Here is a 22518-nt window from a genome sequence, read left to right on the forward strand (position 1 = left end):
AGCAGGGAGAGTTGGGAAAATATAGTTTAACCAGAATAACCCTGAATGGGGAAGAAGAGGTTTACTCATTGATTAAAGTGCATCTCTGCTAATGCTACACATGACAGATACCTGCTTCATCCAGCCCTGTTCCGTGTCGAAAGTAACTGCAGTAAGCAAGCCTGGACGCCACAAGTCATTTGTAAAGGAGAGAAAGAAGAAGCTGCAGCTAGCACTAGCCTAAATTTCTCAGCAGCTTACACATTGCCAGTGTAACTGCCACTCTTCCCTTTGACCCCCCTAGCCTTGGTTCCACCTTTGCAGCTCCTCTCCTCAATAGTGACACCAAAAGCTGTAACTAAAAATGCTGCATTTCATTACCAGAAAACAGAACAAGGTGGCCAGGATACAGCTGGAAGGCACGCAGAGACTGCCTTCGACAAATGGCAAGAACAGACCCCCAACACCATGGATTCAAGTGCCAGCCCCAATCCCAAGCTGAGCTCCGCTGCTCCTCAGTGTACATAAAGTCCAATTACTCCGTATTAACCAGCTTACACTCTAATATAACATAACATCTACAAAGCTCAGCTCATACTGTTTTATAATAAACCACTATAAATGTTTATTTACAATATTATGAAGATGACAAAATAGCTGCTGAACAACACACGAAACTTGCACTAACATTGACCAATGAAAACTTGACTTGAGGAGCCATTTTCACAGATGAAGAACTCAAATAACACTTTCATTAAAACTAGGACTAAAACTAAAACATGAAAGAAAATAAGAACTTCAATTAATTCACTATTACAGAACTGAAAATACACTTTTTCTTGAGTCGTTTGTCCTTCCTTGCCACATTACTCAGAGCCTATTTGTAAAGAGAGCGCAAATGCAAGCACTGAATATACACCTCAACAGAGCACCTGTCTATTGGAGAACACAGGCCTGTTAAAGGTGAATTAATTTCTAAATCTGCATCAATTTACTTGAGTTTTCATTCAGGAGAAAAAACAGAAAATTCTGCCAATATCCCCAAAAGTCTGTTTTGACATTCTTGAATATTCTGAATGCTGTGTTTGAAACAGCTTTTGTTTTGAAATTTAAAAATCTTCTCTTATATATTCAGGTAAAAAACAAAAACAGGTAATTCAATTGTAACTCCTCAGAGTAATATTTTGCAGATAGATTAGAATGAAACGAACACAACTGCTGAAATTGCACCCTTTTTTTGAGAACACACTTCAATCCTTTGCAGAACTCCAGGGAACACAAGCACAAAAAAAGACTTGTGTGGGCAAAGGCTCTGCTGCCCTGCAAGAATTTTTGCTTCGTCTGCTTCTATGCGAACTACCCTTTCTGCAGGAGGGATATTATCTGCTGTAGAAGTGAGTGACCAATTAATGCTTATGAAATGAGCATTTCCTAAATACCTTTGGATAAGGGGAACTGGTAATCTGAAGTGCTCCATATTAGCGTGGCACGTATTTTTCTGTTCTTCCTATGGAAAGGAATAACATACATGATATATCCTGAGCCTTGCAGCCACTGTTATGTGCTCCAGGCTTTGAGTATCCTTTTTTTCCTGCAGGTGAAATTACTGGGGCTTGGGAAACTGTGAGCACGAGAAGCTCTATTGACACACAAAGGGGTCAACATCAGGCATCAGCGCAGAATTTAATTCTCCGCTTTAAGTGAGTCGAAGTGCCCAGCTTACCTGCATGGGACTGCATGTGCTCCAGGAGATTGTTATAAAACTGGAACTGGATTCCACAAGCTCCACAGGTGTAAGGTTCTGTTTGGGAGAAATCAGTTCAGAAGAATTATACAGAGTATGCAGGGAAGCAGCACACGTGCATACTTCAGTTCGTACAGTGGCTGTGCAGTGCTTTAGGGCCCAGTCCTTGCCACCTTGGCCAACTTGGGCACTTCACAGCAGTTTCTTAGAGCTGAACCTTCAGGGTTCAGGCTGGGGCTCAGGGAAGTGCTATGGCACGTGACTGCTTCCTGAATTTGGGTCAAACATGTGTGCACGTGCTTCACTTTACTCTTGTGAGAAGGTCCTAGATGGCAGAGGGACTGCTCACACTCTAAAGTGAAGAACCTGCAGGTGTGTTTGCGCGAGTGGGACTGTAGTCAATCTAATGACTCAAGAGGCTATCAGCTGACCAACAACAGGGTTTACTAGTCCATGCCTGCTGCAGGTTGTTTTAAGCATATTCTTGTTCTTTTTAAGCCTCAATCAAAGCCAGGTGAATTCATTTTACATCCAGTTCTGTCGAATTCCAGCCTCTTGCTGCCTTTTTGGAATAAGACAGGGAGCACTGGGCTATGAAAAATCCTGTCGCTTGGAAGCTGCGACACAAAGAAGAATCACGTGGGGAGTAAGGTGAACTTTCGTGGCTGTCAACAACTGCAGTGAGACTGGGGAATGGCGAGTGCCAATGGGCTCAGTGGTAGCAAGCTGTCAAGGTAAGCAGAGGTGGAGGGGAAGAAGCACAGAAATCAGAGCTGTGCCAGAAGGCCAAGAGCAGAGCAGGAGAGCCATGTTGCCAGAGTAATACGGACGAGCTGGAGTCAGGAAAGAGCTGGGTGCATGATTCCTGTGCAAGTTGAAAGATATGCTTAGTTCTAATCTGCCAAGTATATTGAAAAATCTTTTTTCTTCCACCAAATTATGTTTGTGTTTGCAGTTGCTCAGTTTAAACAGTATGAGTTGAGTGCTTTAGTGACAGATGTAATACCAAGCTACAAGAGCTATGTTAACATCGCAATTTCCTTCTTTACCTCCAGGTATCCTAGCGTACTGCCACTATGTATGCTGTGGCATTGTATTTTGTAATAGTAGAAGGGACAAATGTGAACAATTGGCATATAAACAATTTTGCATATAAATACCTGGTGCACACACAGAACATTTTTTATTGCTACAATATACCAGAAATCTTTATCTAGATTTGAAGGGAAAAGCACATTCTGTGTCAATGAAATGTAAGAAAGCTACTGCACATATCCAAAAGTGCTAGTATCTAGTATGGAAAAGCCAAAATACATGAAAGTACAAGCCGGACTTTGCTATAACCTATGAAATGTCTCTGTCAGGTAGCAAAGAGCAGAATTTATCAGAGGAATTTGAGAGAAAAAACATAGAGAACCCTAGAATGGTTAATATAAGGTATACTTATATGCCATAAGGTTAAACACTCTGCCACGACTTTCCCCTAAAACCTACAGCACTTTGAAATGATGGAGCCAGTTCCAACTGAAGCGGCTCTGCTCGATGCTTTATTTAACTTAACATATTTTCTTGTGATGCAACTGTTGTATTTTGAGTCTAGTGACAAAACTTGGAAATACCATAACTAGATAACTGTCGTTCTAGAGAAAAGCAAGAGATTTGGCAGCTGAGTGATTGAATGTTTCTGTTGAAATCAGTAACAAAAAAGTTGTGGTAAAAATGCCATAAGGACTTCTCTGTTCAGAGTAAGACATACTTATTTGATCATTCAGATTTCTTTTGTAATTAACAGAAAGGAACAGACCCTATAAAGGTGAAAATCACCACTGGCAGTATTTCAATATGCCAGATGATTCATGTTTGACACACACCTACTTCTCACTGCTATTTATGGAGTCTAGACTACACATTTGGATGAAGATGTCTCAAATTAAGCGAGATAAATCCCAGTTCAGCATAAAAATTAACATTTGATTAACCTACCTAAAAAAATCACCATCAAAGAGCCTACTGAAGTTTGACAGGTTCTTAGCAGGGCCAGATCATCTCTGGTGCCCACAGCCAGAGCCACTTACGGAGCTATCAGTCTCCATTCTCTGTCCCATTACTCTGCTAGGGAATCCTGCTCCTACAACTGAATTGGGAAGACAGAACATGCTGCACATCTCTGGTGGTCCAGTATTTGGAGATGGTGAACCTTGATTCCCTGAGATACTTTCAGATCTCAGTGTGCCATTTAATGTAAGTGGGCACACACAGCCCCTTATGCCTGTAGTAATCTTGGGCAGAGAAGGAATGACAGAGCACTGTATCCTTCACTGCTGAAGCCTAAGGACTCTCTTCTCCTAGACAAGTACACAAACTCCATGATTCCCCTAAACACAAGTTTCCAAGAAGCCATCAGTATAATCCTTTCCTTATCCTATTTACAGGGCATTTCTCCATGAAGTGCAATTGCTCACATCCATCCAAGCACTCTCCACATACCATTTCTCACATTTATACTAAAACAGAAGAGAAAAATATCCTCACTGTTCTTTCCCAGCCCATTTTGTCTCACTGAGCTGCTTTATCTTCCTCCTGTTTTATTCTCAGCCGTTCTGCTATCATAAAGCTGTGCATCCTTTCTTCTAGCCTCTCCCCTTGCTTCTCTCCCCTTCACTCCCTTCCATCTTTCTCTGCTGGGCTCTCTCCATCCCCATCCATCATGTCGAGCCATCAGGGTCTTAATAGCCCTTCACCTCCAACTCTTCCCTCTGCCACTACAATGTACTGTGTCTCCAGTGCACTCTGTGAAAGACTCTCATTCTCATTTGTGATTCTTTTCAGAAAAATCCTGTTCATTTTTAACCTACTTGCAAAAGCCTCCTCTTCTGCCTTGCTATGGAAACATCCAGCCCAGGAAACAAACCCAGCATCTCTATGTGCTTGGCTCTTGTTCTCACCTCTCTGGCCCAATAAAACACTGGCTGTACCTATGGGTTCATCCAATAAAGTGGGTTGGGAAATAGATGTTTTCTGTTAATGGTGTTTTTTTTTTTTTTTTTTTTTTTTTTTTTTTGTCATTAAGCATGTCCACCATTAGGGGACGGTATCTAAAAATAGTTCACCTAAATGAAATAAATTTGAAGTATTTTTTTTTTCAAACTACAAAATATACCTCAACTGAAAAGTGCATTCAAAAACTAATTTCTCATGCTAAAAAAGCTTAAACATATTCCAAATACTTCCTCCCAATATTTACAGCAAAGATTCATTTAAGTCTATGGTTTGCCACAAAAGGAAATAAGTTAAAATCAGGGTAAAATTTAAATTCATCAAAAACTCATCAAACAATTCAGAAGTGTTCCTTGGGGAGGAGGGGAGAGATGCTTTGGGAAGATGTGTAGAGTCCCTTTGGGAACGAACTCATTTTATTTCCCAGTGCCTTCTTGACCCTCACACTTTTCAGATTCCAATCTCTAAGTCCCTTATGCTCCACACTGCAGAGAGCTGGGAAGTCATGCCAAGTTGGAAAGAGGGTGGGAGGCATCTGGAGCTAAAAGAGGAAGGGAGAGGGGTCTGAAAGGTGGAGAGAAAAAACAGAGAATCTGTGTTTAGAGCCAGGCGAAAAGTCACATCTGGAAGAGAACTGTTCATCTGGGCTTGCACTCACAGCAAGTAAATCCTCCCTCCCTTTGATTTCTGCTTGCAACTCAAAGGTAGAATTAACTGGAAAAATCTGTTTGACAAAAATGCTCTCAACATCTCTGTGAGCCATGCTTCTGCTCCTTCCTTCTCCCTTAGAGCACAGCTCCTTTCATGCCACTGCAGGACCTCTGCTTTTCCCTTCTCTAAAGGGAATTTTCAGCTCTCCTCTTCCTTGTTTAAACTGGGGTTTACAGCATCCAGAGAGGATCTTTTCTCCAGCAAGTGGTTTGAAATCAGCCAGATGCGTGCAGATTCTCCCCAGGAGAATCTGGTTCATGCCCAGACTGTTTAAGACCAATGCATTCTCGAGAGATTTAGACCAATCTCTCTCCTATGCAATGGAATAAAGCACCTGAAAAAAAGGATTTTCAGATACAGTCAATGTATCTGAAATGCTTCCAGAACGCTGTGGTGCAATCATGCACCCAAACCTCCACCTAGCATCTCTAGCACAGCACACCACTCCTCCTTAAGGACATTTCTTTTCAACCTCCCATGGAGTTTCTGATTCTCTGTTCCTGGACTTTTCCTGTCCCACTATTGCTTTTATAACACGTAAATATTAGTTCTAGTATATGAGGTAAGAAATACTGGTTCTCTAAGGCTTCTCTTCTGTAATAACCCTTCAAATAGCCTAAGCCACACATTCCTACAAGACTCCTGTCACTGAGGCAATGTACAGTGTATAAATAGGTCAGATGTGCCCTCACACACCTCCTAGCACAAAATATGAACTGAGCAGTGGGCCTCTGGGAGTTGTTTCCAGAAAAGGGTATCTGCTATGACAGCTCCACTCCCCTGATCTGATTAGCTACACATGCCGGGACAGGTTCACACATCACCTCACAACCAGGATCTGAGCCTCTCCTTTCCATCTCAGCTCTGTCAGTGCAGGTATAAGGAAAGCTATGACCCACCTGCACACCACGCCCCCAGGAAGAACAACTCTGCTCTCCAACAGCCCCAAATGGTTTTGGTGGCTAAAACAAAGCAGGAGCATCAGTTATGCAGGCAGCTTAGAGAATTCTGTACTCCAGAAGGGCTTCCAGGAAGCCTGTTCCACACTGCTGGGCTGCATGGACTAAACAAACCTTCTCCTTTCTTCATTACCCTTCATCGCTTCTCAGGAACCACTCCTCTTTCTGCTCTACCTCTGAGAGGGCAGAAGCAATAGTATCCCCTTTCGATGAGAGGGTCAGCCATTCACCTGATGTGCTCAGACAGGCTCCTGGATCTAACTTGGAGCCATCTGCCTCTTACCAATGCCAGGTGCTGTGATCTTTCCAGCTCCATTCCCTTGGCATGCGCTCAGGAGCAGGGTGTTCTTTCTGCAAGCCACCTCCGCATTTGTATTCTTGCAGGCAGCTGGCAGCTGCTAACCATGTGCTTTTGCCAGCTGCTTTCTGGCTGTGCACTTGGCTTGCTCAGGGACTGAGCGAGTTGGGACTCCGATTCACATCTGTAACAACAGCTCCCAGAACCCCACAAGCCCGCCTAGATTGTTCCAAGGGCTACAGATAGGGCAAACATTACTGAGGGCATGGAGGGCTTAGTGAGGGAGCAAGCTCTCTCCACCTCTGGAACACCTCCCTGGTAGCTTCCCCCCTCTGTCTCCCAAAGTTGTGGCACTTCTGCCCCTGTGTCAGAGCAGCACACCAGCCCTGGGCCTGAGGGGCTTATACCAGCAATATGAATCCAGCAAACCCTGCATAAGAAAGCTGCACATGTGCTGCCACTCTCTGTACCCAGACCGTCAACCCTAAGACCACTCTGATTCTCATTAGACACGAGTGGCTGCCACACTCACAGATCTCCATCAACTGCTACAGCTAGGGCTAAAAACCAATTACTATATTCCAAAGACTGCAGCTGGACCAGACATGCCAGCCCCCAACTGCCCTGTCAGAACCTGATAAGGCCGTTAGTCCTCATTTGGCACAGCCACATAATGTCCTGTCCTTTCTGTCTAGGTTCTTCCTTCCTTGCTCCCAAGAGGGGGTTGCTGATCTCTGACCCTTGAATACTTGCCACTTGGCCAAATGTACAGGCCATTCCCTTAGCAGTCTCTCACGATCTACCTGCCTTTCAGGCTAACAGTCAGGGGTTCTGTGCTCTCAGCCTGTCACATGTCACTTGGTGACACTATCTCTTAAGTCATTCTAACAAATGTTTCCTGCCCTGTTCAAGAGCCTGGATTAATCTTTCTAACTTCACACAACCTTCCTCCACACTTGTCTCTTAGGGGATTGGGAGATAAACTCAGCAGGCTGCACCAGTGCATGAGGAATTGACTCTCTTCTCTCTTGTTTCCACAGCTTGCTCCTCCTAGCTACTGCTCAACACAAAGCAGGTGGAAGGCAGGGGGTGAAGTAAGCCCAAAGTTCACCTTTACAGAATCACAACAGGTAGCATCACCTCGGAGCACTTCCCCTTCACAGATTGAAATCCCAACCACTAGTTAATTTTGCTTGGATGGCTAGGCTGTGACCTGTGCATAAGATCCCGCAGTTTGCATGTGGCAGACTGTGGCCTCGCTGCTCTGGTGAATCCTAAAAAATAACCCAGTTCACCAACAAGCCAAAAGCCCCCCAAAAAAACTCCTGCAATGCTGATGACTCAACATCTACCACAACATTCTCAGACATCACTAAATAGCACAGAGGACAAGACTTCTGGGGTGCCACTGCTCCCCTAGCCACCTCTTGAAAACAAACCTTTCACACAGTGCAGACTAAAGCCATCAAGCAAGGCGAGCAATCAGAAATTCTGGTCAAAAGAATATTTTCTGCAGGACTTGGGCTACTGCAAGAGTTCTCCCATGAGTTCACGTCAGGCCACAGCTACGAGGCACTTCACTGCAGAAGTCAGGGAAGCTGGAGAGCCTGCACAGCAGCAGCAGATCAGCTCTACTTGATCCCTGAAACGTGCTGAGCAGGGAGTCTTGCAGAGCAAGGCTTTGGGCATCTCCTATCCTCCATGCTCTGTCCCTTCTCACATACAGCTGAGCTACTTGCAGGAGATGCTGCAGAAGGGGAGTCTTCACAAAAGAGTAGGTAGATCACGAACTGGAACCTCAGAGTTCAGGCTGCCACACTAGCCCTGCCATCTCCTTGGCTATTGCGATACGTTTAGAGGCTTTCTGCAAGACAGCAAGCTTTTAGCCTAAACTTGGCAGCAGAAAGTCTGTTCGTGTAATGGCAAATGTTGTGTGGGCCAGTCTGGTCCACATGCCACCAGAGAAGGCAGGAAGAGTGTACAATAATGAACATATGACAGGTGCCTGGCTGCACGGTGTCTACACTGGTCCCCCGCTCTCCTTCCACCCACCACCATCTCCCACCTCTTTCTCTGATTTCTTCTTCCTCCTTCACTATCCCCTTCCACTCAGAGTACACTATACGGACTCAGCAGGCATTTCTCTTGACCTGGGGAGTTGTTGCTGTGCCACTCCCTTTTCACTGCCTGCAGCAATTCACTTATTGCTTCAACTCCTTCTCACTAGAGGAGGAAGATAGAGCAAAGACAGAATTCAGAGCGTGGTTGCGGAACGTAGCAGCCTCCCCCACCTTATAGCCAGTGTTAAGTATGAAGAGCAGTCACCTGAGCACCTGTGACTCCACATAAAAGGCAATTGGGATGTTGAGAGGACATTGGGCAAGGCTGCCAAAGAGGCAGAGACCGAGCCTGGCCAGCAACACTTGCATGAAACATCAAGTTAAAATGAAAGCAAACTGCTGGAGATCTCTGGTTTCCAAGATCCCCACATCCCTGTTATGCTTGGACACACACCACAGTGGGCCAAGGCTTTGACAAGCAGAGCCCCAGTGCCCTGAGATGGGCACTTCTAAAGTGACAGAGCTACTTTCCATCAACATGTGAATCACACTGCACCAAGCCAGGAGTCTAACTCCACAGAGTTCTTCTGGGGCAAAATATTTGGAAAATCATAATGAGCAGGAAATTACCCCAAACATGTCCCATCTGCCAGCAGAAAAGAGCTACTCTACAGTCAACAGTTCTCAGTGGAATCTCACTCTCATTTCTGAGTTTTCCCAAGAAGTGGGTGCATACTGCAGAGTGCAAACAAACAAGCTGCAAGTAAGCAGTGCCAGGGGAGTGCAAACACCCACCCCAGGTTGTTTCCAACAGACTCACAAGTTCAGTTAGAAACTCAAGCGCTGTAGCGTCCCCATGCATGGGTACTTCATTCTCCTACCCAGTACCAAAGAGCTTTCCTCTCCAAAACCAAGAGGATGCACTGGATGTTGGCTAGTAGGCACAAAACAGTATCCTTCCCCAGGAAGGCTACTTCCACCCCTCTCCACTCTGAACAAGGCATGCTATCTTGGGTCATCCAGACTAGTCGGCCAAGTGCTCTCTGATACCTTTATAAAACCTTAGAGCAGCAGCAGTTGTTGAACCCTCTTAAATCTTCTGATCCACATGGAACTAACATTCACAGTCAGTTGCACAATTTAAAACATCTTTCCCCAGGGCTATTATTAGACACTTTTATTACTGCTTTCAGTATATATATCTGCAGTGAACAAAACTCTGGAGTAAAGACAGCAGGCTGTATAAGCTAACACTGAGAAAAAACAGCATTTGTGCTTAAGTTAAATAAATCACCCTAATTCCCACGTTAACTCGTGCTGCCACATCTAAGCCAGAGAAAAGAGGAGAACTCAGTTTGGGGCCAAGACTGAATATGTGTCAAGAGCATTTAGGAGAAAGTGTTTTGCCATTTAACAGAAAATGCCCTGAGCTCACTGTACATGAGTTAAATCCAGCAGTCAATTGAACAACCGACATCAGTGCAGGGAGGCAGGGCCCTCAGGCAGCACTATCCTCCACAAGAACATCCACATTTCAACACTTCCACCCACATTGTGATGAAAAACAAATGCAAAAGAACTGTGAGGAAAACTTCTCAATGTTTTCTCTTCAACGTTTCCACTAGCTAGAGTCACTATATCTTCATACACCATTGACCCAAACTGATGAAACAATGCATTTCAAACCATCAGCAGTCTCTCAAAAAAAATGCCACCACCCACCAAAGTAAGTAGAAGTTTCTTGAAAACAGAACTTTTGTCATTTCCACCTATCCCAAACAGTAGAAGGTGTTATGAAGCATCCTTTTAAAAAGGGAAGCTCCAAATGCACAGTTCTTAAATTTGTTGGCACTGAATTTGATTTCTCTTCTGATGTTCGTATTTCAAACGAAAGTCTCGTTTATTTCTCAGATTTGTAAATGGAAAAAGAACAAGTATTCTTTCTCATCGTGGCGATGTTCAGGACACACCACCCCAAAGTGTCCATACACTCAGAGCTGATTCACGCTAAGCGACAGCAGTTCTAGACTGTGAGATGAGCACAGGTAGTATCACCCCCAAAAAACAGACAAAAGCCAAGCAGTAGTAATTCACGTAAAATAAAGGAAGAAGTTCCACCTATTAGAAACATCAGGGACATGAGGCAAAATCTTCAGTAGAGACCACCTGCATCAACCCAGTACAAACCTGCTCTCACGCATTTGCTCACCACCATGCCCTGGGCTCCCATTTCTCATCTGCAGATTTAGGCCAAAGGGAACTGAATCTGGGAAGTTGTTCAGTGAGTTCAGCCATCAGAACAAGCTTTCCTGTGTATACGTGCAACTCAGACATGATTTTCAGTCTTCAAACTTTAGTTTTTCAGAATAGGTATTACTGGCAAATTTCACAAAACTTAATTCCCAAAAGGCTGTGAGCCCAAGTGGTTTAGCAGCCACATATTGCACTGAAACACCCTGAAGGACTTCTGTCACCTTTTAACCTGAAATCAGAGCTATGAAAGTGAGACATTTTATTCTTTGACATCTGGACTCATAATGAAAAACATTTATTCATGAAAAACGCTAACAGGGCCGGCCAGCAAGGCTGCAGCGTGGAAGTCCCCGCCTATGCGCGCCACAGACATCCATCACACTTACTTTGTAAAAGCGGGAAAGGATTTGAAATCAGGGGACTTGCGGTTTCTGCAAAAAAGAAAGAGATTTAAATATTGAGACTGGCAGAGATCTTGCTGCATGCTACACAGCTCTGCCTATCAGTTCACTTATGCTTACTCTGCACTTCCAGATTTAACTGTGGCAGGATGGGGATGACAAATTTCTACAAGTCCAGCTGTGAATTTTCTCTCAGCATCTTGCCAGGTTTCTCATGACTGAGAATCTGCTTCTTTCCTTCCCTTTTTGAAAAGTCCAGAGATTTTTTCTAACATACATCCAATGCTACAGTAGTGTGAACAGTCAAGTGGTGAGGGCCAGCAGAAGAAAAGCTGCAGGGAGGGGAAGGAGCCCTTTAGAAATGCTCTTGTTGAGGCTCCAGGTGCAAATACCCTGATATACCATGCACCTTCCTCAAACTCCCTGTATGCCTGGAAGGCTGGGAAGGAAAAACAGGCTGTTTTTAACCTCATCAGATGAAGTGACAAAGGAAATGGTTCCTAAGTGTTACTTCAGAGTGAGAGTACACATATTCTGTTGAGCACAGAACACTATAAATTGTCTTATCTTTGAGAGATGACTGAAAGGAATAGAAACCCTGGATTCTCAACTGGCCTTTGGTCAACCCTCAGTGGCTATTTCCATTCCATGCCATAGTGCACTGGAACAGACACAGCAAATCTCAACACCTCAGACTGCCCTGCGCAGCTTCCTACAGTTTTAGATGAGATCCCCTACTGTCAAACCCATATGAAAAGGAAGAAACTATTACAGTGTTAATTACTCATCAATTCAATGCACTTATGAAATGGTCCCAGGTGCAAAGTTCTAAGTTGATGCATCAGTGAAAGAGGCTCTTAGGGCTGACAAACCTGTACTGGTTTGTTTGGAAGAAAAACTTAACTGGGTCTTTCTGGTCAACCTCAGAGGTCAAGCATGGTGAGGCTTTGCGCTAAATATTTCAGTGTGACAAGAACCTGTGCTGCCAAAGAGGGCTTCAGCTGGCAGGGCCAGCTGGTAACAAATGGAAATGAAGGCATGGATGATGCTAGGCAAAGATATGAACAGACAGTGCTATGGAAGAGGTTAGGCATGGAAGGCACTAGCAGGATACAGAATGCTGCCAGTCGATTAACACATCTGTATTACCTGCTGAAGCACTTTAAGTGCTATCTACAGCTGATAAAGTCTGTATCTAGAGGAAGATCTTCACTGAAATAGGCTCCTAAACTAGTTCTACTGAGCAGTTGAATAGGGCAGACTCCTGTAGGCGCCACTCTTACTATCTCTGCTCTCCTCCACTGCTTTGGGAAGCACTGCACATATTTCATGAACACAAGGATGTTTACTAGTCAGTCCTAGAGCTTCAGTTTTAAAGGGCTCCCACAGCATCCAGAAGTGAGTAAACTTTTGAAGGTCAAAAAGCAACATTTAACCTCCACCCAAAAGTGAACCTGACCTGGAAGGATAGTATATGCATACATCATTTAACAAATCCCAACATACATTCCTAAGGCCAGATTTGGCACGAGTCACATTATTTTCCAGTCAGTAGTGTTAATGCGATCTCACTTTTATGTTGACTCCCTATACAAGTGAAAAATATTCTCAATCTGCAATATGAGTTCAGGCCACTCACTAAATATTAATATGGTATTTTAAGTCAAGGATTGTTGGGCATTTTCTGGTTCTTATATTACAAGCCATTATGTTATCCATGTACTGTGCTGTCCCTGCGCCTTAGCACAGTCAAGTCTACCAAAGCCGCCTATACTCTCAGACAAGCTGTGAAAGTGCCATAGCTTGCCTCCCAGTAGTTCAGCTTTTCCTAGGGTTTTGCTAATCTTTCATTCCACAGATTCTCCAGGCAAGACAGAAACGTGAGTTCACCTTTTTCCCCACACCCTGGTCTATCGGTGGCACTTTCCTCTATGTCCTGTCCAGCGCTAGCATGGCACAGTATCTATGTTTGGAGATTGCAATCCAAACTTCGTATCTCTAGCTGCTTGTTCACGATTTTGCTGACTGCTCACACTGTTGCCTCAATGTCTTTCACATTTATTGTCTTGATATCCCTTCCAATGAGCTGGTGTCTCAGAGCTCTTGAGTAACTGGCAGGTTTTCATCCACAGAGACTTGCTGCTGAGTGGTTATGTTAATCCAGATATTTTTCTTCCTGTCTACAAATAACCTGCTCAACATGACAAGTCTGGAGTAACTTAAACGAACATGGCACCAGAAATTAACAGTTCACTCCTGGAAAACTTGATTCCACACAGATGCCCAGTGGACACAGGAAGGCATATTTATGCAATGGAGCAAAGTGACTCTTCCTGGCTGAGGCCTCTTCCCACATTACTTTTCTGTTAATTCTGAGAACTGCAGTCTGATAGTAATCTTTAATCTGGGCATATCATTTTTTAGGCTATTTTTAAAAATGCAGTTCCATGCACAGGTAATTGTGTTGCCCTATAGTGAGCAGTACCTGTGCTCTGTACAGTTTAATTAAGACAGCATGTGAGCTCTCCTAACGACAAACTCCCCTTTCCCCCTCCCGCCTCCTCACTCCTCTAACTCAGCCATTAGCAAGCTCGGAGCTGGTGCCCCTCCAACTCAGAGGAAAGACAGCAGTCACAGGCTCTTAAGTCATGAATCAGTCACTAGATGATAAAGATATTTACCAAAAGATGAATCCATGCACTTGAATGGAATTTATATTTTGTGCTTCAGTCCAGCTGACATAATCTGCAAGACAACTGGGTGTGTCTTGGGAGGCAAGGGCATTTGGGGTTGGCAGTGCTAACACCAGATTGCAATCAATAATCAAGAATTATTACACCTTGAGCATTAAAGTCACACTTACCCACCAAAGTTCCTAGCTTATAAGTCACATATCTTCCCAAGAAGAAATCCAATCAGACAGGCGAGATGATCACTGGACTACAGAGAAAGACTGTAAGAGGATGTTGGGCTCATAGTAGAATGAAGGAAGATCCCAGGGTTATTAACACACCTGGCTGCCTCCACCTTTATGTCTACCACGATCTCCTGCACTTCAGTGCAAAACTGCTTTTTTTGACTGACTGGCAGCTGGAGGACCTGAATATTCTCACTCTGTAGCAAGAGCTTCCATCTGCTCATGTCTCTTCAGTACACAGCAACGCTGACATCAGTCTCAGCATAACATGTGGTTTCCTTCATCCCAAAAGTCAGGCAAAAGCTACTGCTGGGTGGCTTTTTAATCTTGGCCATATTATGGCATTTGACATCAGGACATGATAAGGAATTAAACTGTCATTGCAATCAAAGTGACACAGGGGTTCAAGCAGACACTACGTCTGCTTCCATCACCACCCAGTGCAGCCTCAAAACAGATTTAAACCATGAGTTTAACACTGATTTGCACTATGCCTTTTTAACACCTACTATAAAACTAAAGGTCAATTCTGCTCAGCTGCTAAGCAAGAATGAAATACTATCTATTTCTATTTAAGGGATTAAATAGTTTAACAGTAACTTTTTTGTGTGTGGCAAGTGGTGAATGAGATGTTTCTAATTATCCTTCCACTTGAAATATTACCGTGTTACAACTGGATGGGAATCAGTATCCATAATATATATAAAGAACATCTTACAATGCATTTCTATTAGCTAAACATAACTATAACTGCTGTATGCATAGGAAAATTAAGAACATTACTGAAAAAGTTTTGCATTTAGAACTGAACCACTGAGGAAGAAATATAGCACGTAAGACTGGGAAATGACAACTGTTTATGGACCAGCTTCTGAAAAATCCCACTAAACACATACTTAAAATCTGATCCTAGGCCCTTTAGAGAACTAGCACGTCTCATTCTTTCCCAAGTTTTTTTCTTTTTTTTTTTTTACTTCTAAATTGAAAGAAGGAAATTAATTTTTTATTTCTTGCCTCAATCTATTCCTCAACTTTACATGAAGCCACTCATAAAAGATACTTTCCTTGCCCCTCTACCCAATCTGAAATGAACACTACTGAAAAGTTTTTCTGTATAACACAAATGAAAAGCACTGATATTTTAAAAACTGTAAATGACAAAATCTGTTCCACTGGATATCTCTAAATGAAGGGTTACCTGATGCAGCAGATGAAACTGAGACATAATTATACAGCTTAAACTTACCTCCAAAGTTAAAAATATTTCCCAATTCTCTGTATAATTTTAAATATTGCATCTTTCCCATTATTAACTTCTAGCAAATTTAGACATCAACAAATATTGTCAGTTCAGTGAGTTGCTGTTGTTGGGTTTTCTTTGTTTATGTTTTTAAAGTGTCATAGTTTCATTCATGTCTCCCGACTTCCAGGAGATCTTCCCAGAGAACTGCTCATTTTAGTAAGGAGTCACTCTGAGAGTCCAAAATAAAAGATCAAGCCTGGATTATGTTGTAAACACTAAGTTAGAGAAAGTCACTGCCCTCGTGGCTTTCTGAAGCCAGATGCAGCTGACAAAAAGAGATCCAGAAGTCTGGGGAAGTAACACATCTATGGCCACATAGATGTATCATGGCAGGGCCAAGTCTGCAGAGTCCCAGTCGAACGTTGTCCTATCTGCCCTGGGCGTGTACGGAGGAAGAGGAGACAGAGGAAGGCAGCAAGCCTTCCCTACACGTATGCGCCCCATGCTGGGCTTTTTTCTTCCCAGGCTTCAGCTGATAATCACTGGCTTTAGTGAGAAGAATATTTCACAAGCTGGCCATCAAATATTTTTTGGCCTCTTGAGAATTTACCACAGGAAAATCCTGAACATGTCAAGACTCAGCAAAATGACCATCACAAGGAGCTTTTTCTTGAAAGCAGCTTTATAATGATTTAGGTGATTAACAGGTTACGCACTGCGTAATTGAATGAGTCAATTCAATCTTTCATGACCAGTTCATGCGATTCTCTTCTGGCCTGACTTAGTTCAGGAGTAAAGGATCACAAGCCTCATGTGACTCAGGACCTCTGGGCAGGCTGCCTGTGCTCTAGAGGCAGCACAACACCACAATCTGCAGGTTCTAATGGATACTATTTTGAAAGTACTGTGAAAATATGTCCACTATTCACAGGTTTCATCAAAAAGCAAACTAAAGAGCTGTAGAGCCTCTTTCCTGTCTATATAAAGGATACACTCCCATTCACACAGTGGGTGACACCTCAACAGTCCTTCTCCATCCACTCTGTGGTTAAGGCATGCCCCACTGGGGAGAGAACTTTCTGCTAGTAGATCGATTCAAGTTCAGCCACAAAATGGTGCTTTGCCATGCACAACAAGCAGACAAATTTTATTTTGATGTTGTTGTACAGGCATGAAGATCCTAGGGTTCTCAAGTAAGGATACTGGGGCAGCCTACATTCACTTGCACAAGGAGTGGGGTTGTGTGTAGTGAAGAGACATCCTGATTTCATCATTTTCAATTCTAGTTGTCTAATTCCCACTAAAGACTCCCTACAGCAGTGCTTCCAAGTTTACTTTAGGTGGCCTCAGCTGACCTCTTGCTCTGCCTGTCTTCCTCATTCCAGACATTAATGTTTCCCCAGACCTGTGGCACTGCAGGTCTGCATGCCTACAGAAGGAAAACCAAAGAGCATGATCTATTCAGCAGTGTGGCCCAAGAAGAAGCTGTTGTTTCCTTCAGTATCACTACAGCTGAGCCTATGACACAAAACTCCCATCCACATTAAGCAAATGTTACAGAGAATCAAATGTTTAACCAAGTCAAGCCACACAGCTCTCAGGCTCAGCTCATCTGGGACCCAGATTCACCTCCCAAACCTGGGGACTGTTCTTAGCAGCACGAGTTTGATATTTAGCAGCACTTGCGAGTGAAAAAGATGGAAGTGCCTGTCCCTCTGTCATTCTCAAACACATTACTACTAGCTGCTTCCCTGCCTGCACGAGATCTACTGGCTAGAGCACATCAGAGCAAAAGCCTGCAAAGCCATAGTTCCTCTTAAGAGCTTGCATCATGCATGTATACACTGTGTTATCTAGACTTTGTCCCACCTACTGAAACACAGCCATGTAAAAAAGGAAAATGGTGAGGTAAGAAACACAGCTCCTGAAAAATGAAGTTACTGAAAGCTCTGCTTAAACACTCAAGTACCAGAATGCCTTCAGAGATTTCCATGGCCTCTCTAGTCACCAGTACCAATCACACTGTGACATGGTGATGGTCACTTAAGCTGCTACCAATGAGAGTTATCTGTGTTGACTCCTGAGAAAAAGAAGAAATAAAAGAAAAGAGATGGCTTGGTGGAATAGCTGGAAAAGAGCACTGAATGGCACACACAGGAAGCAGCACAGAGAAGACAGTCCAGGGGGAAAAACAGAGCTGAGAAAGAAAACAGAACGTGGGATAGATAAGGGGGGAAAAGGCAAGAAGTTTATACATCCCCATGCACCAGTCTGGCTTTGAGCAGTGTCTCAGCTACCTGACGCAGAAAGGAAGTGCTTCCAACCAGGTTTTCTGGTTCAAACAAAGCTATAGATGAGCACCTTGCAGTTCCCCTGCAGCCTGCCAGGACCTGGACTAAGCCACTAAAATAAACTGATCATACATGCTGATACAGCCAGAAGCACTTCTTATGGTGAAGGATGGGTAAGTAATATGAAACTCATTAATTTGTAAGAATTTCTGGGTTTGGTTTGGTTTCTACTACAAGCTTTTACCCTTGTATGTTTTAAATTTTGCGGTTTAGACACAAACTGATTCCGGTTTAGACACAAACTGATTCAGAAGAAAAATGAGCGTGATGTGAGCTGGTACAAGGAAATGGTAAGGAAAATCTGTGAGACATGTCAGAGCGATAATGGGTCAGTATTTAAATGCTGTTCAGGCAAAACTAAATTCTTGGACAATTTATGATAGCCATTGTAAATTTTCATCTCCCACCTGCAAAATTTAACAAGAGCAGCAGGTTTGCAGCCAGAAGGTGTTACAATGCAGATTTCTTGGCTTTGGGAATGAGTTTTTTGATATGAAGGAAGATGATTCTGTCCTTCTCCCATAACAATCTAAGGCTGCTGCTGTTAAAGCATTCTAGAGGAGCTAAGAGCCCAAATAGTATATTGGCTTTTAAAGATGTGCACTTAAACACTTCGAAATCCTTCGCACAAACCACTCATACTAGAGACAGAAGACAAGACATGAGGAACAGACCTGCTGAGCAGCCAGGGGCCACTTTAAGAGCAGCAAGTCAGGCTAATAACTCTTGACAGTCTGTATCAAAAACGTCCATATTCTGTCATTTCTTATAGCCCGGTCTGGCTGATTGAGGACAGACCCTGCCAGCCACTGAGCACCCCAACTACCCAAAGGGAACAGGACTGGAGAGTGTAAGTGCCTGAAACACAGAGACGAGCTCACCTGATGGGTTCTGCTTACATCGCTTTTCTTTAGGTTTTTCTGTCCCCGAATGAACAGCTGTAATTGTGGTGAATGCTTGGATTAGTACAGGATTGATCCCCATTGCATAATACCCAGTATTTTAGTAACAAACAGCTTTTTTCCCATTCAGAATCACCCACTCTGCTATACTGCACATGGGTTTTCCAGTACCACTCTATTCCTTTTTCATATAGTTCCAGAAGACACCTCATGTGCTCCAGAGGCAGATATAACCCCCAAACAGATGCTGTGTAACCTTCTCCAATGAAAAATTCCTTCCTAACCCCTGGCAGTTCTTAGAGGAGACATCTCTGTCTCTTACATTGTCTCTCTTATTCCAGCTAGTGGCAACATGAACTCCACATGATTTAGTCCTCTTGAAAGGGAAGGCCAGTCTTTTCTGCTGGCATATGACTTATCTTTGCATCAAGATGCTGAAATGACATTATATCTGGTATGCCTGTTATACTGCAGTTAGGGAGCATAACAGTGGTGCTGTCCCACTTGAAGGCAGGGAAATATGCAGACGGGATGAAAATAAGTTCTGGCAAAGAAAACTCTATAAATGACATATCTAAATGAAACTGTCTAGGCTAGGGGGTTATATTCAGTTACTACCACTTGGACTTAAAACTCAATGGAAACCCAGAAAGTAGAGTAAATTTGAATTCCTTCTATCATGTGTACTCTGTTCTCACATCCATACATCATCCTTAACTGTGATTTCCACGTAGCAAACTCACAAACAGCTGGATTCCAGTTACAGTGAAGTGTAACTATATTGCCACATTTAGAATCACTGTAATATGCAAACAGCTATTCTATTTATAGTTCTCAGAACTCTCTTGATTGTTGAAAATGGCTTTGCTTCACGAGGACTTCACTGATGAACAGACAAAGAACAAATACTGCTTTATCTCTACCCATACTCACCCTTCTTTGTATTTTTGCTTCTCATTAAAAAGACTATGTTAAAGTACCTGGACCTTGGGAGAAGGATCCCCACATCACAATTCGTACAGGCTCTGGAGTGCCAGGAACCTGGGGAGGATTGGGAAGAGGACAACACCCTTGGAAGCCTAACTGCCTGCAAGCTTTAAAGAAAGTACCCAGCATATAAACAATCACCGATCACAGCTGAATCCTGCCCTGGAGAGACGTGGTAAGTAACAGCACGACGGAATGAACACACTTACCACTGGAGTTCTGAGAATTGCTGTTTGTTTCTTCAAAGTTGTTTTGCCCTTTGCCTTCCACTCTCCTGCTGAAAGCACTTTCTGCTGGGTGGAGAACAAAGCATGGATGGTGACTGGTCAATTCTGGATACAGGATCACACAAAGAGGCAGACAACATGCTCCTGCGCCATATAATTGTATACCCTGAACACAGCAAAAAGGTTAAATACTTCATTTTGGAGGCAAATGGGCCAGATTCATTGAAGGGATAACAGGTAGATTTTTTTTTTTTTTTTTTACATTGTCTTCTGGCAGAGGTGGCCTGGAGTGGCTCCTAGGGAAACCAGGAACACCAGTCCTGATTGAATCAGAAGGGTCATGGCTTCCTCTCCCCCCTCCCCAAAAAACCTTTATCTTACCCTTCCTAACACAAGAAGCAGTCCTCAAAGCTTCTGGCACAGGTGACTAGGCCTACAAATTGAACTCGGGTCCTCATCATCACTCATTTAGAGAGTGTCACCCACTGAACATCTCCAGCTCTCCCTGGACATCCTAGTCATCAGCATTCCTTTCCCAAATATTCTCCCTGAAAACTTCAAATGGAGGACTGATGGGTGGTCTGGGAGTCTGCCCACAACTTCAGGAAAAGGTAATGTATCCTTCAGCCCTTGGTGTTTTCCTCCAGTGAGCTAACTACCTTATCGCTGCCCAAGGCCAAGCAGGCAGGCCCTGCTCCTCCACACTGCACTGTCATTCAGTGCTCTTGGCCATTCACCTGCTTCACACACTTGGGCATCAGTGCAAGGCAACTCCCCTGTAACTAAGGGGAGGACTCTCTCGCAATATCCAGAGGCAGTTCATGACCCTGGCAGTACCTGCAGTGTCCTGAAACCTCACTGCACAGCACAGCTGAGGCACCTCTCATCCTTCTCAAGCTGAAGTCCCTTAGCACAAATTCAACAGCACAAATAGTGTGTCTTCTCTCCCTTTAACTGTTTTTGCAGTATTTAGGCACTGTATTTTCCATCTTGACCCAAAGCACCAACTAGAAACTAACAAAATGAAAGGTGAACTTGCCAAACTAATGCATGTGGTCCATGCTACACATACTCTTCCCATATAATGACTCATCCAAGGAGTCCACTATCTCCCAGAGGGCTCATATGAATGTTGTCCAACAAGGCTCTGTTAGGCTCAGCAGCATGCAAATTGTATAGCAAGGGAGTTTGAGGAAAGAAGTCTTTAATGCATAAACGTCAGTGACATGAAATTCTCCTAAAGATTGTTTCAGATCATTATTTTAATACATAATTCTGTAAACTGCCAAGCAGTCAGAATCTCTGTCCTGTCATTCATAAACAGGTTCCAGGTACTTGCATGGCCTCCTTGCAATGAAGCATGGCTTAGATAAAGGGCTTTATACCTCACTTTGGCTGTAAGAGACCTGAACTGCATGAAGCTCCCAGCCCATGAATACAGCCTCGTCTGTCCTTAGTGTGAATAACTAACTACTGACTGGTCAAAACCTTCCAGTGCTGAACAGGCTCCTTGAATTCTCCAACTATTACATTCCTGATTGTTCCCAAAATACAGGAAAACAGGAGAACTTGTTAATCAATTCAGTAGTTACGTAGAATCACATAAAACAGGGCTGAAAAGGACCAGGAGACATTATCTCGTCCATACCCCTTCACAGATAAGAGATAGGAATGAGAGGCCTTAAGCAACTGGCAAATCAGATGGCACAGTGGGAAGAGCAGACTGTGGCAAAATGGATTAAACTATCCTTTCCGCTCCACCTCCAAGAGACCCGGGTTCAAATCCTGGCTTAAGTCACAAGTGCAAGCAAGTTGGACGCCTCCAAAGACATTTAGAAGAAAAATTAAATGGTGTTTTTTCTCTCAACTCCTATGCTTTTTATTTTGGCCAATCTGGCAGTGAGAAAAACAACAGGTCTAATGCTCTGGCACTTGCTCTGTCCTTCCCTAAAGGAAATGGCAGTTTACACAAGTCAGATTGCTCTCTCCTCATATCTGAACCTTTTGCATGCAAAGTAAAACTATCAGCACTGGGAAAATCAGTACTACTCCACTTCATGTCTGTGCAAGTATCACTGGTGGAGTGGTACTCCAATGTCTTTGGTACTATTCAGGCCCATATGGAACATCTCTAATCAAAACTCTAGGAAGGCATCCTTTCTGGAGACTGTCTTCCTGATAGGTGTTATGGTCAATGCATTTGTATCAAAAATTCAAGAAGCCGCTCAGACTGCATCTGTGCAAGATGTTACCTTGAAAGACACCATGCAAATGATGCTACCAAAGAGACATGGCAGACCCTGGGACTAAAACTAGTTTCTTGAAGATCAATGTATCAGGCTCAAGCATCATGTGATTCCTTTCTCCATTTGTGAGAGAATAGCTCTAACTTTTACTTTTACATTGATATACTTTTTGATTAGAGAAGTAAGAAAAAAAATCCTATTACTAAAAACATCTCCCAGTTGAGACAGGAGACGAATCTGGCC

The 22518-nt window shown here is 43.4% G+C and overlaps 1 protein-coding gene across 16 annotated transcripts in view; it reads right to left on the minus strand.

Moving 5' to 3' along the window:
• The window catches only part of ZNF618 (zinc finger protein 618), a 179843-nt gene that overhangs the window by 13642 nt on the left and 143683 nt on the right, over nt 1-22518 (minus strand). For 5 of the 16 annotated variants that reach the window (XM_062590847.1, XM_062590843.1, XM_062590840.1 and 2 more), the window contains 4 exons: nt 20012-20095; nt 18795-18851; nt 11388-11432; nt 1703-1780 (listed from right to left, as the gene is read on the minus strand). In XM_062590847.1, the coding sequence (XP_062446831.1) occupies nt 1703-1780; nt 11388-11432; nt 18795-18851; nt 20012-20095 (264 nt within the window). The remainder of the gene's footprint in view (nt 1-1702; nt 1781-11387; nt 11433-18794; nt 18852-20011; nt 20096-22518) is intronic. The other 11 variants (XM_062590853.1, XM_062590852.1, XM_062590850.1 and 8 more) reach the window with 6 other exon arrangements.

The sequence above is a fragment of the Rhea pennata genome, chromosome 18 (genome assembly GCF_028389875.1).
Source record: "Rhea pennata isolate bPtePen1 chromosome 18, bPtePen1.pri, whole genome shotgun sequence".
Classification (NCBI taxonomy): domain Eukaryota; kingdom Metazoa; phylum Chordata; class Aves; order Rheiformes; family Rheidae; genus Rhea; species Rhea pennata.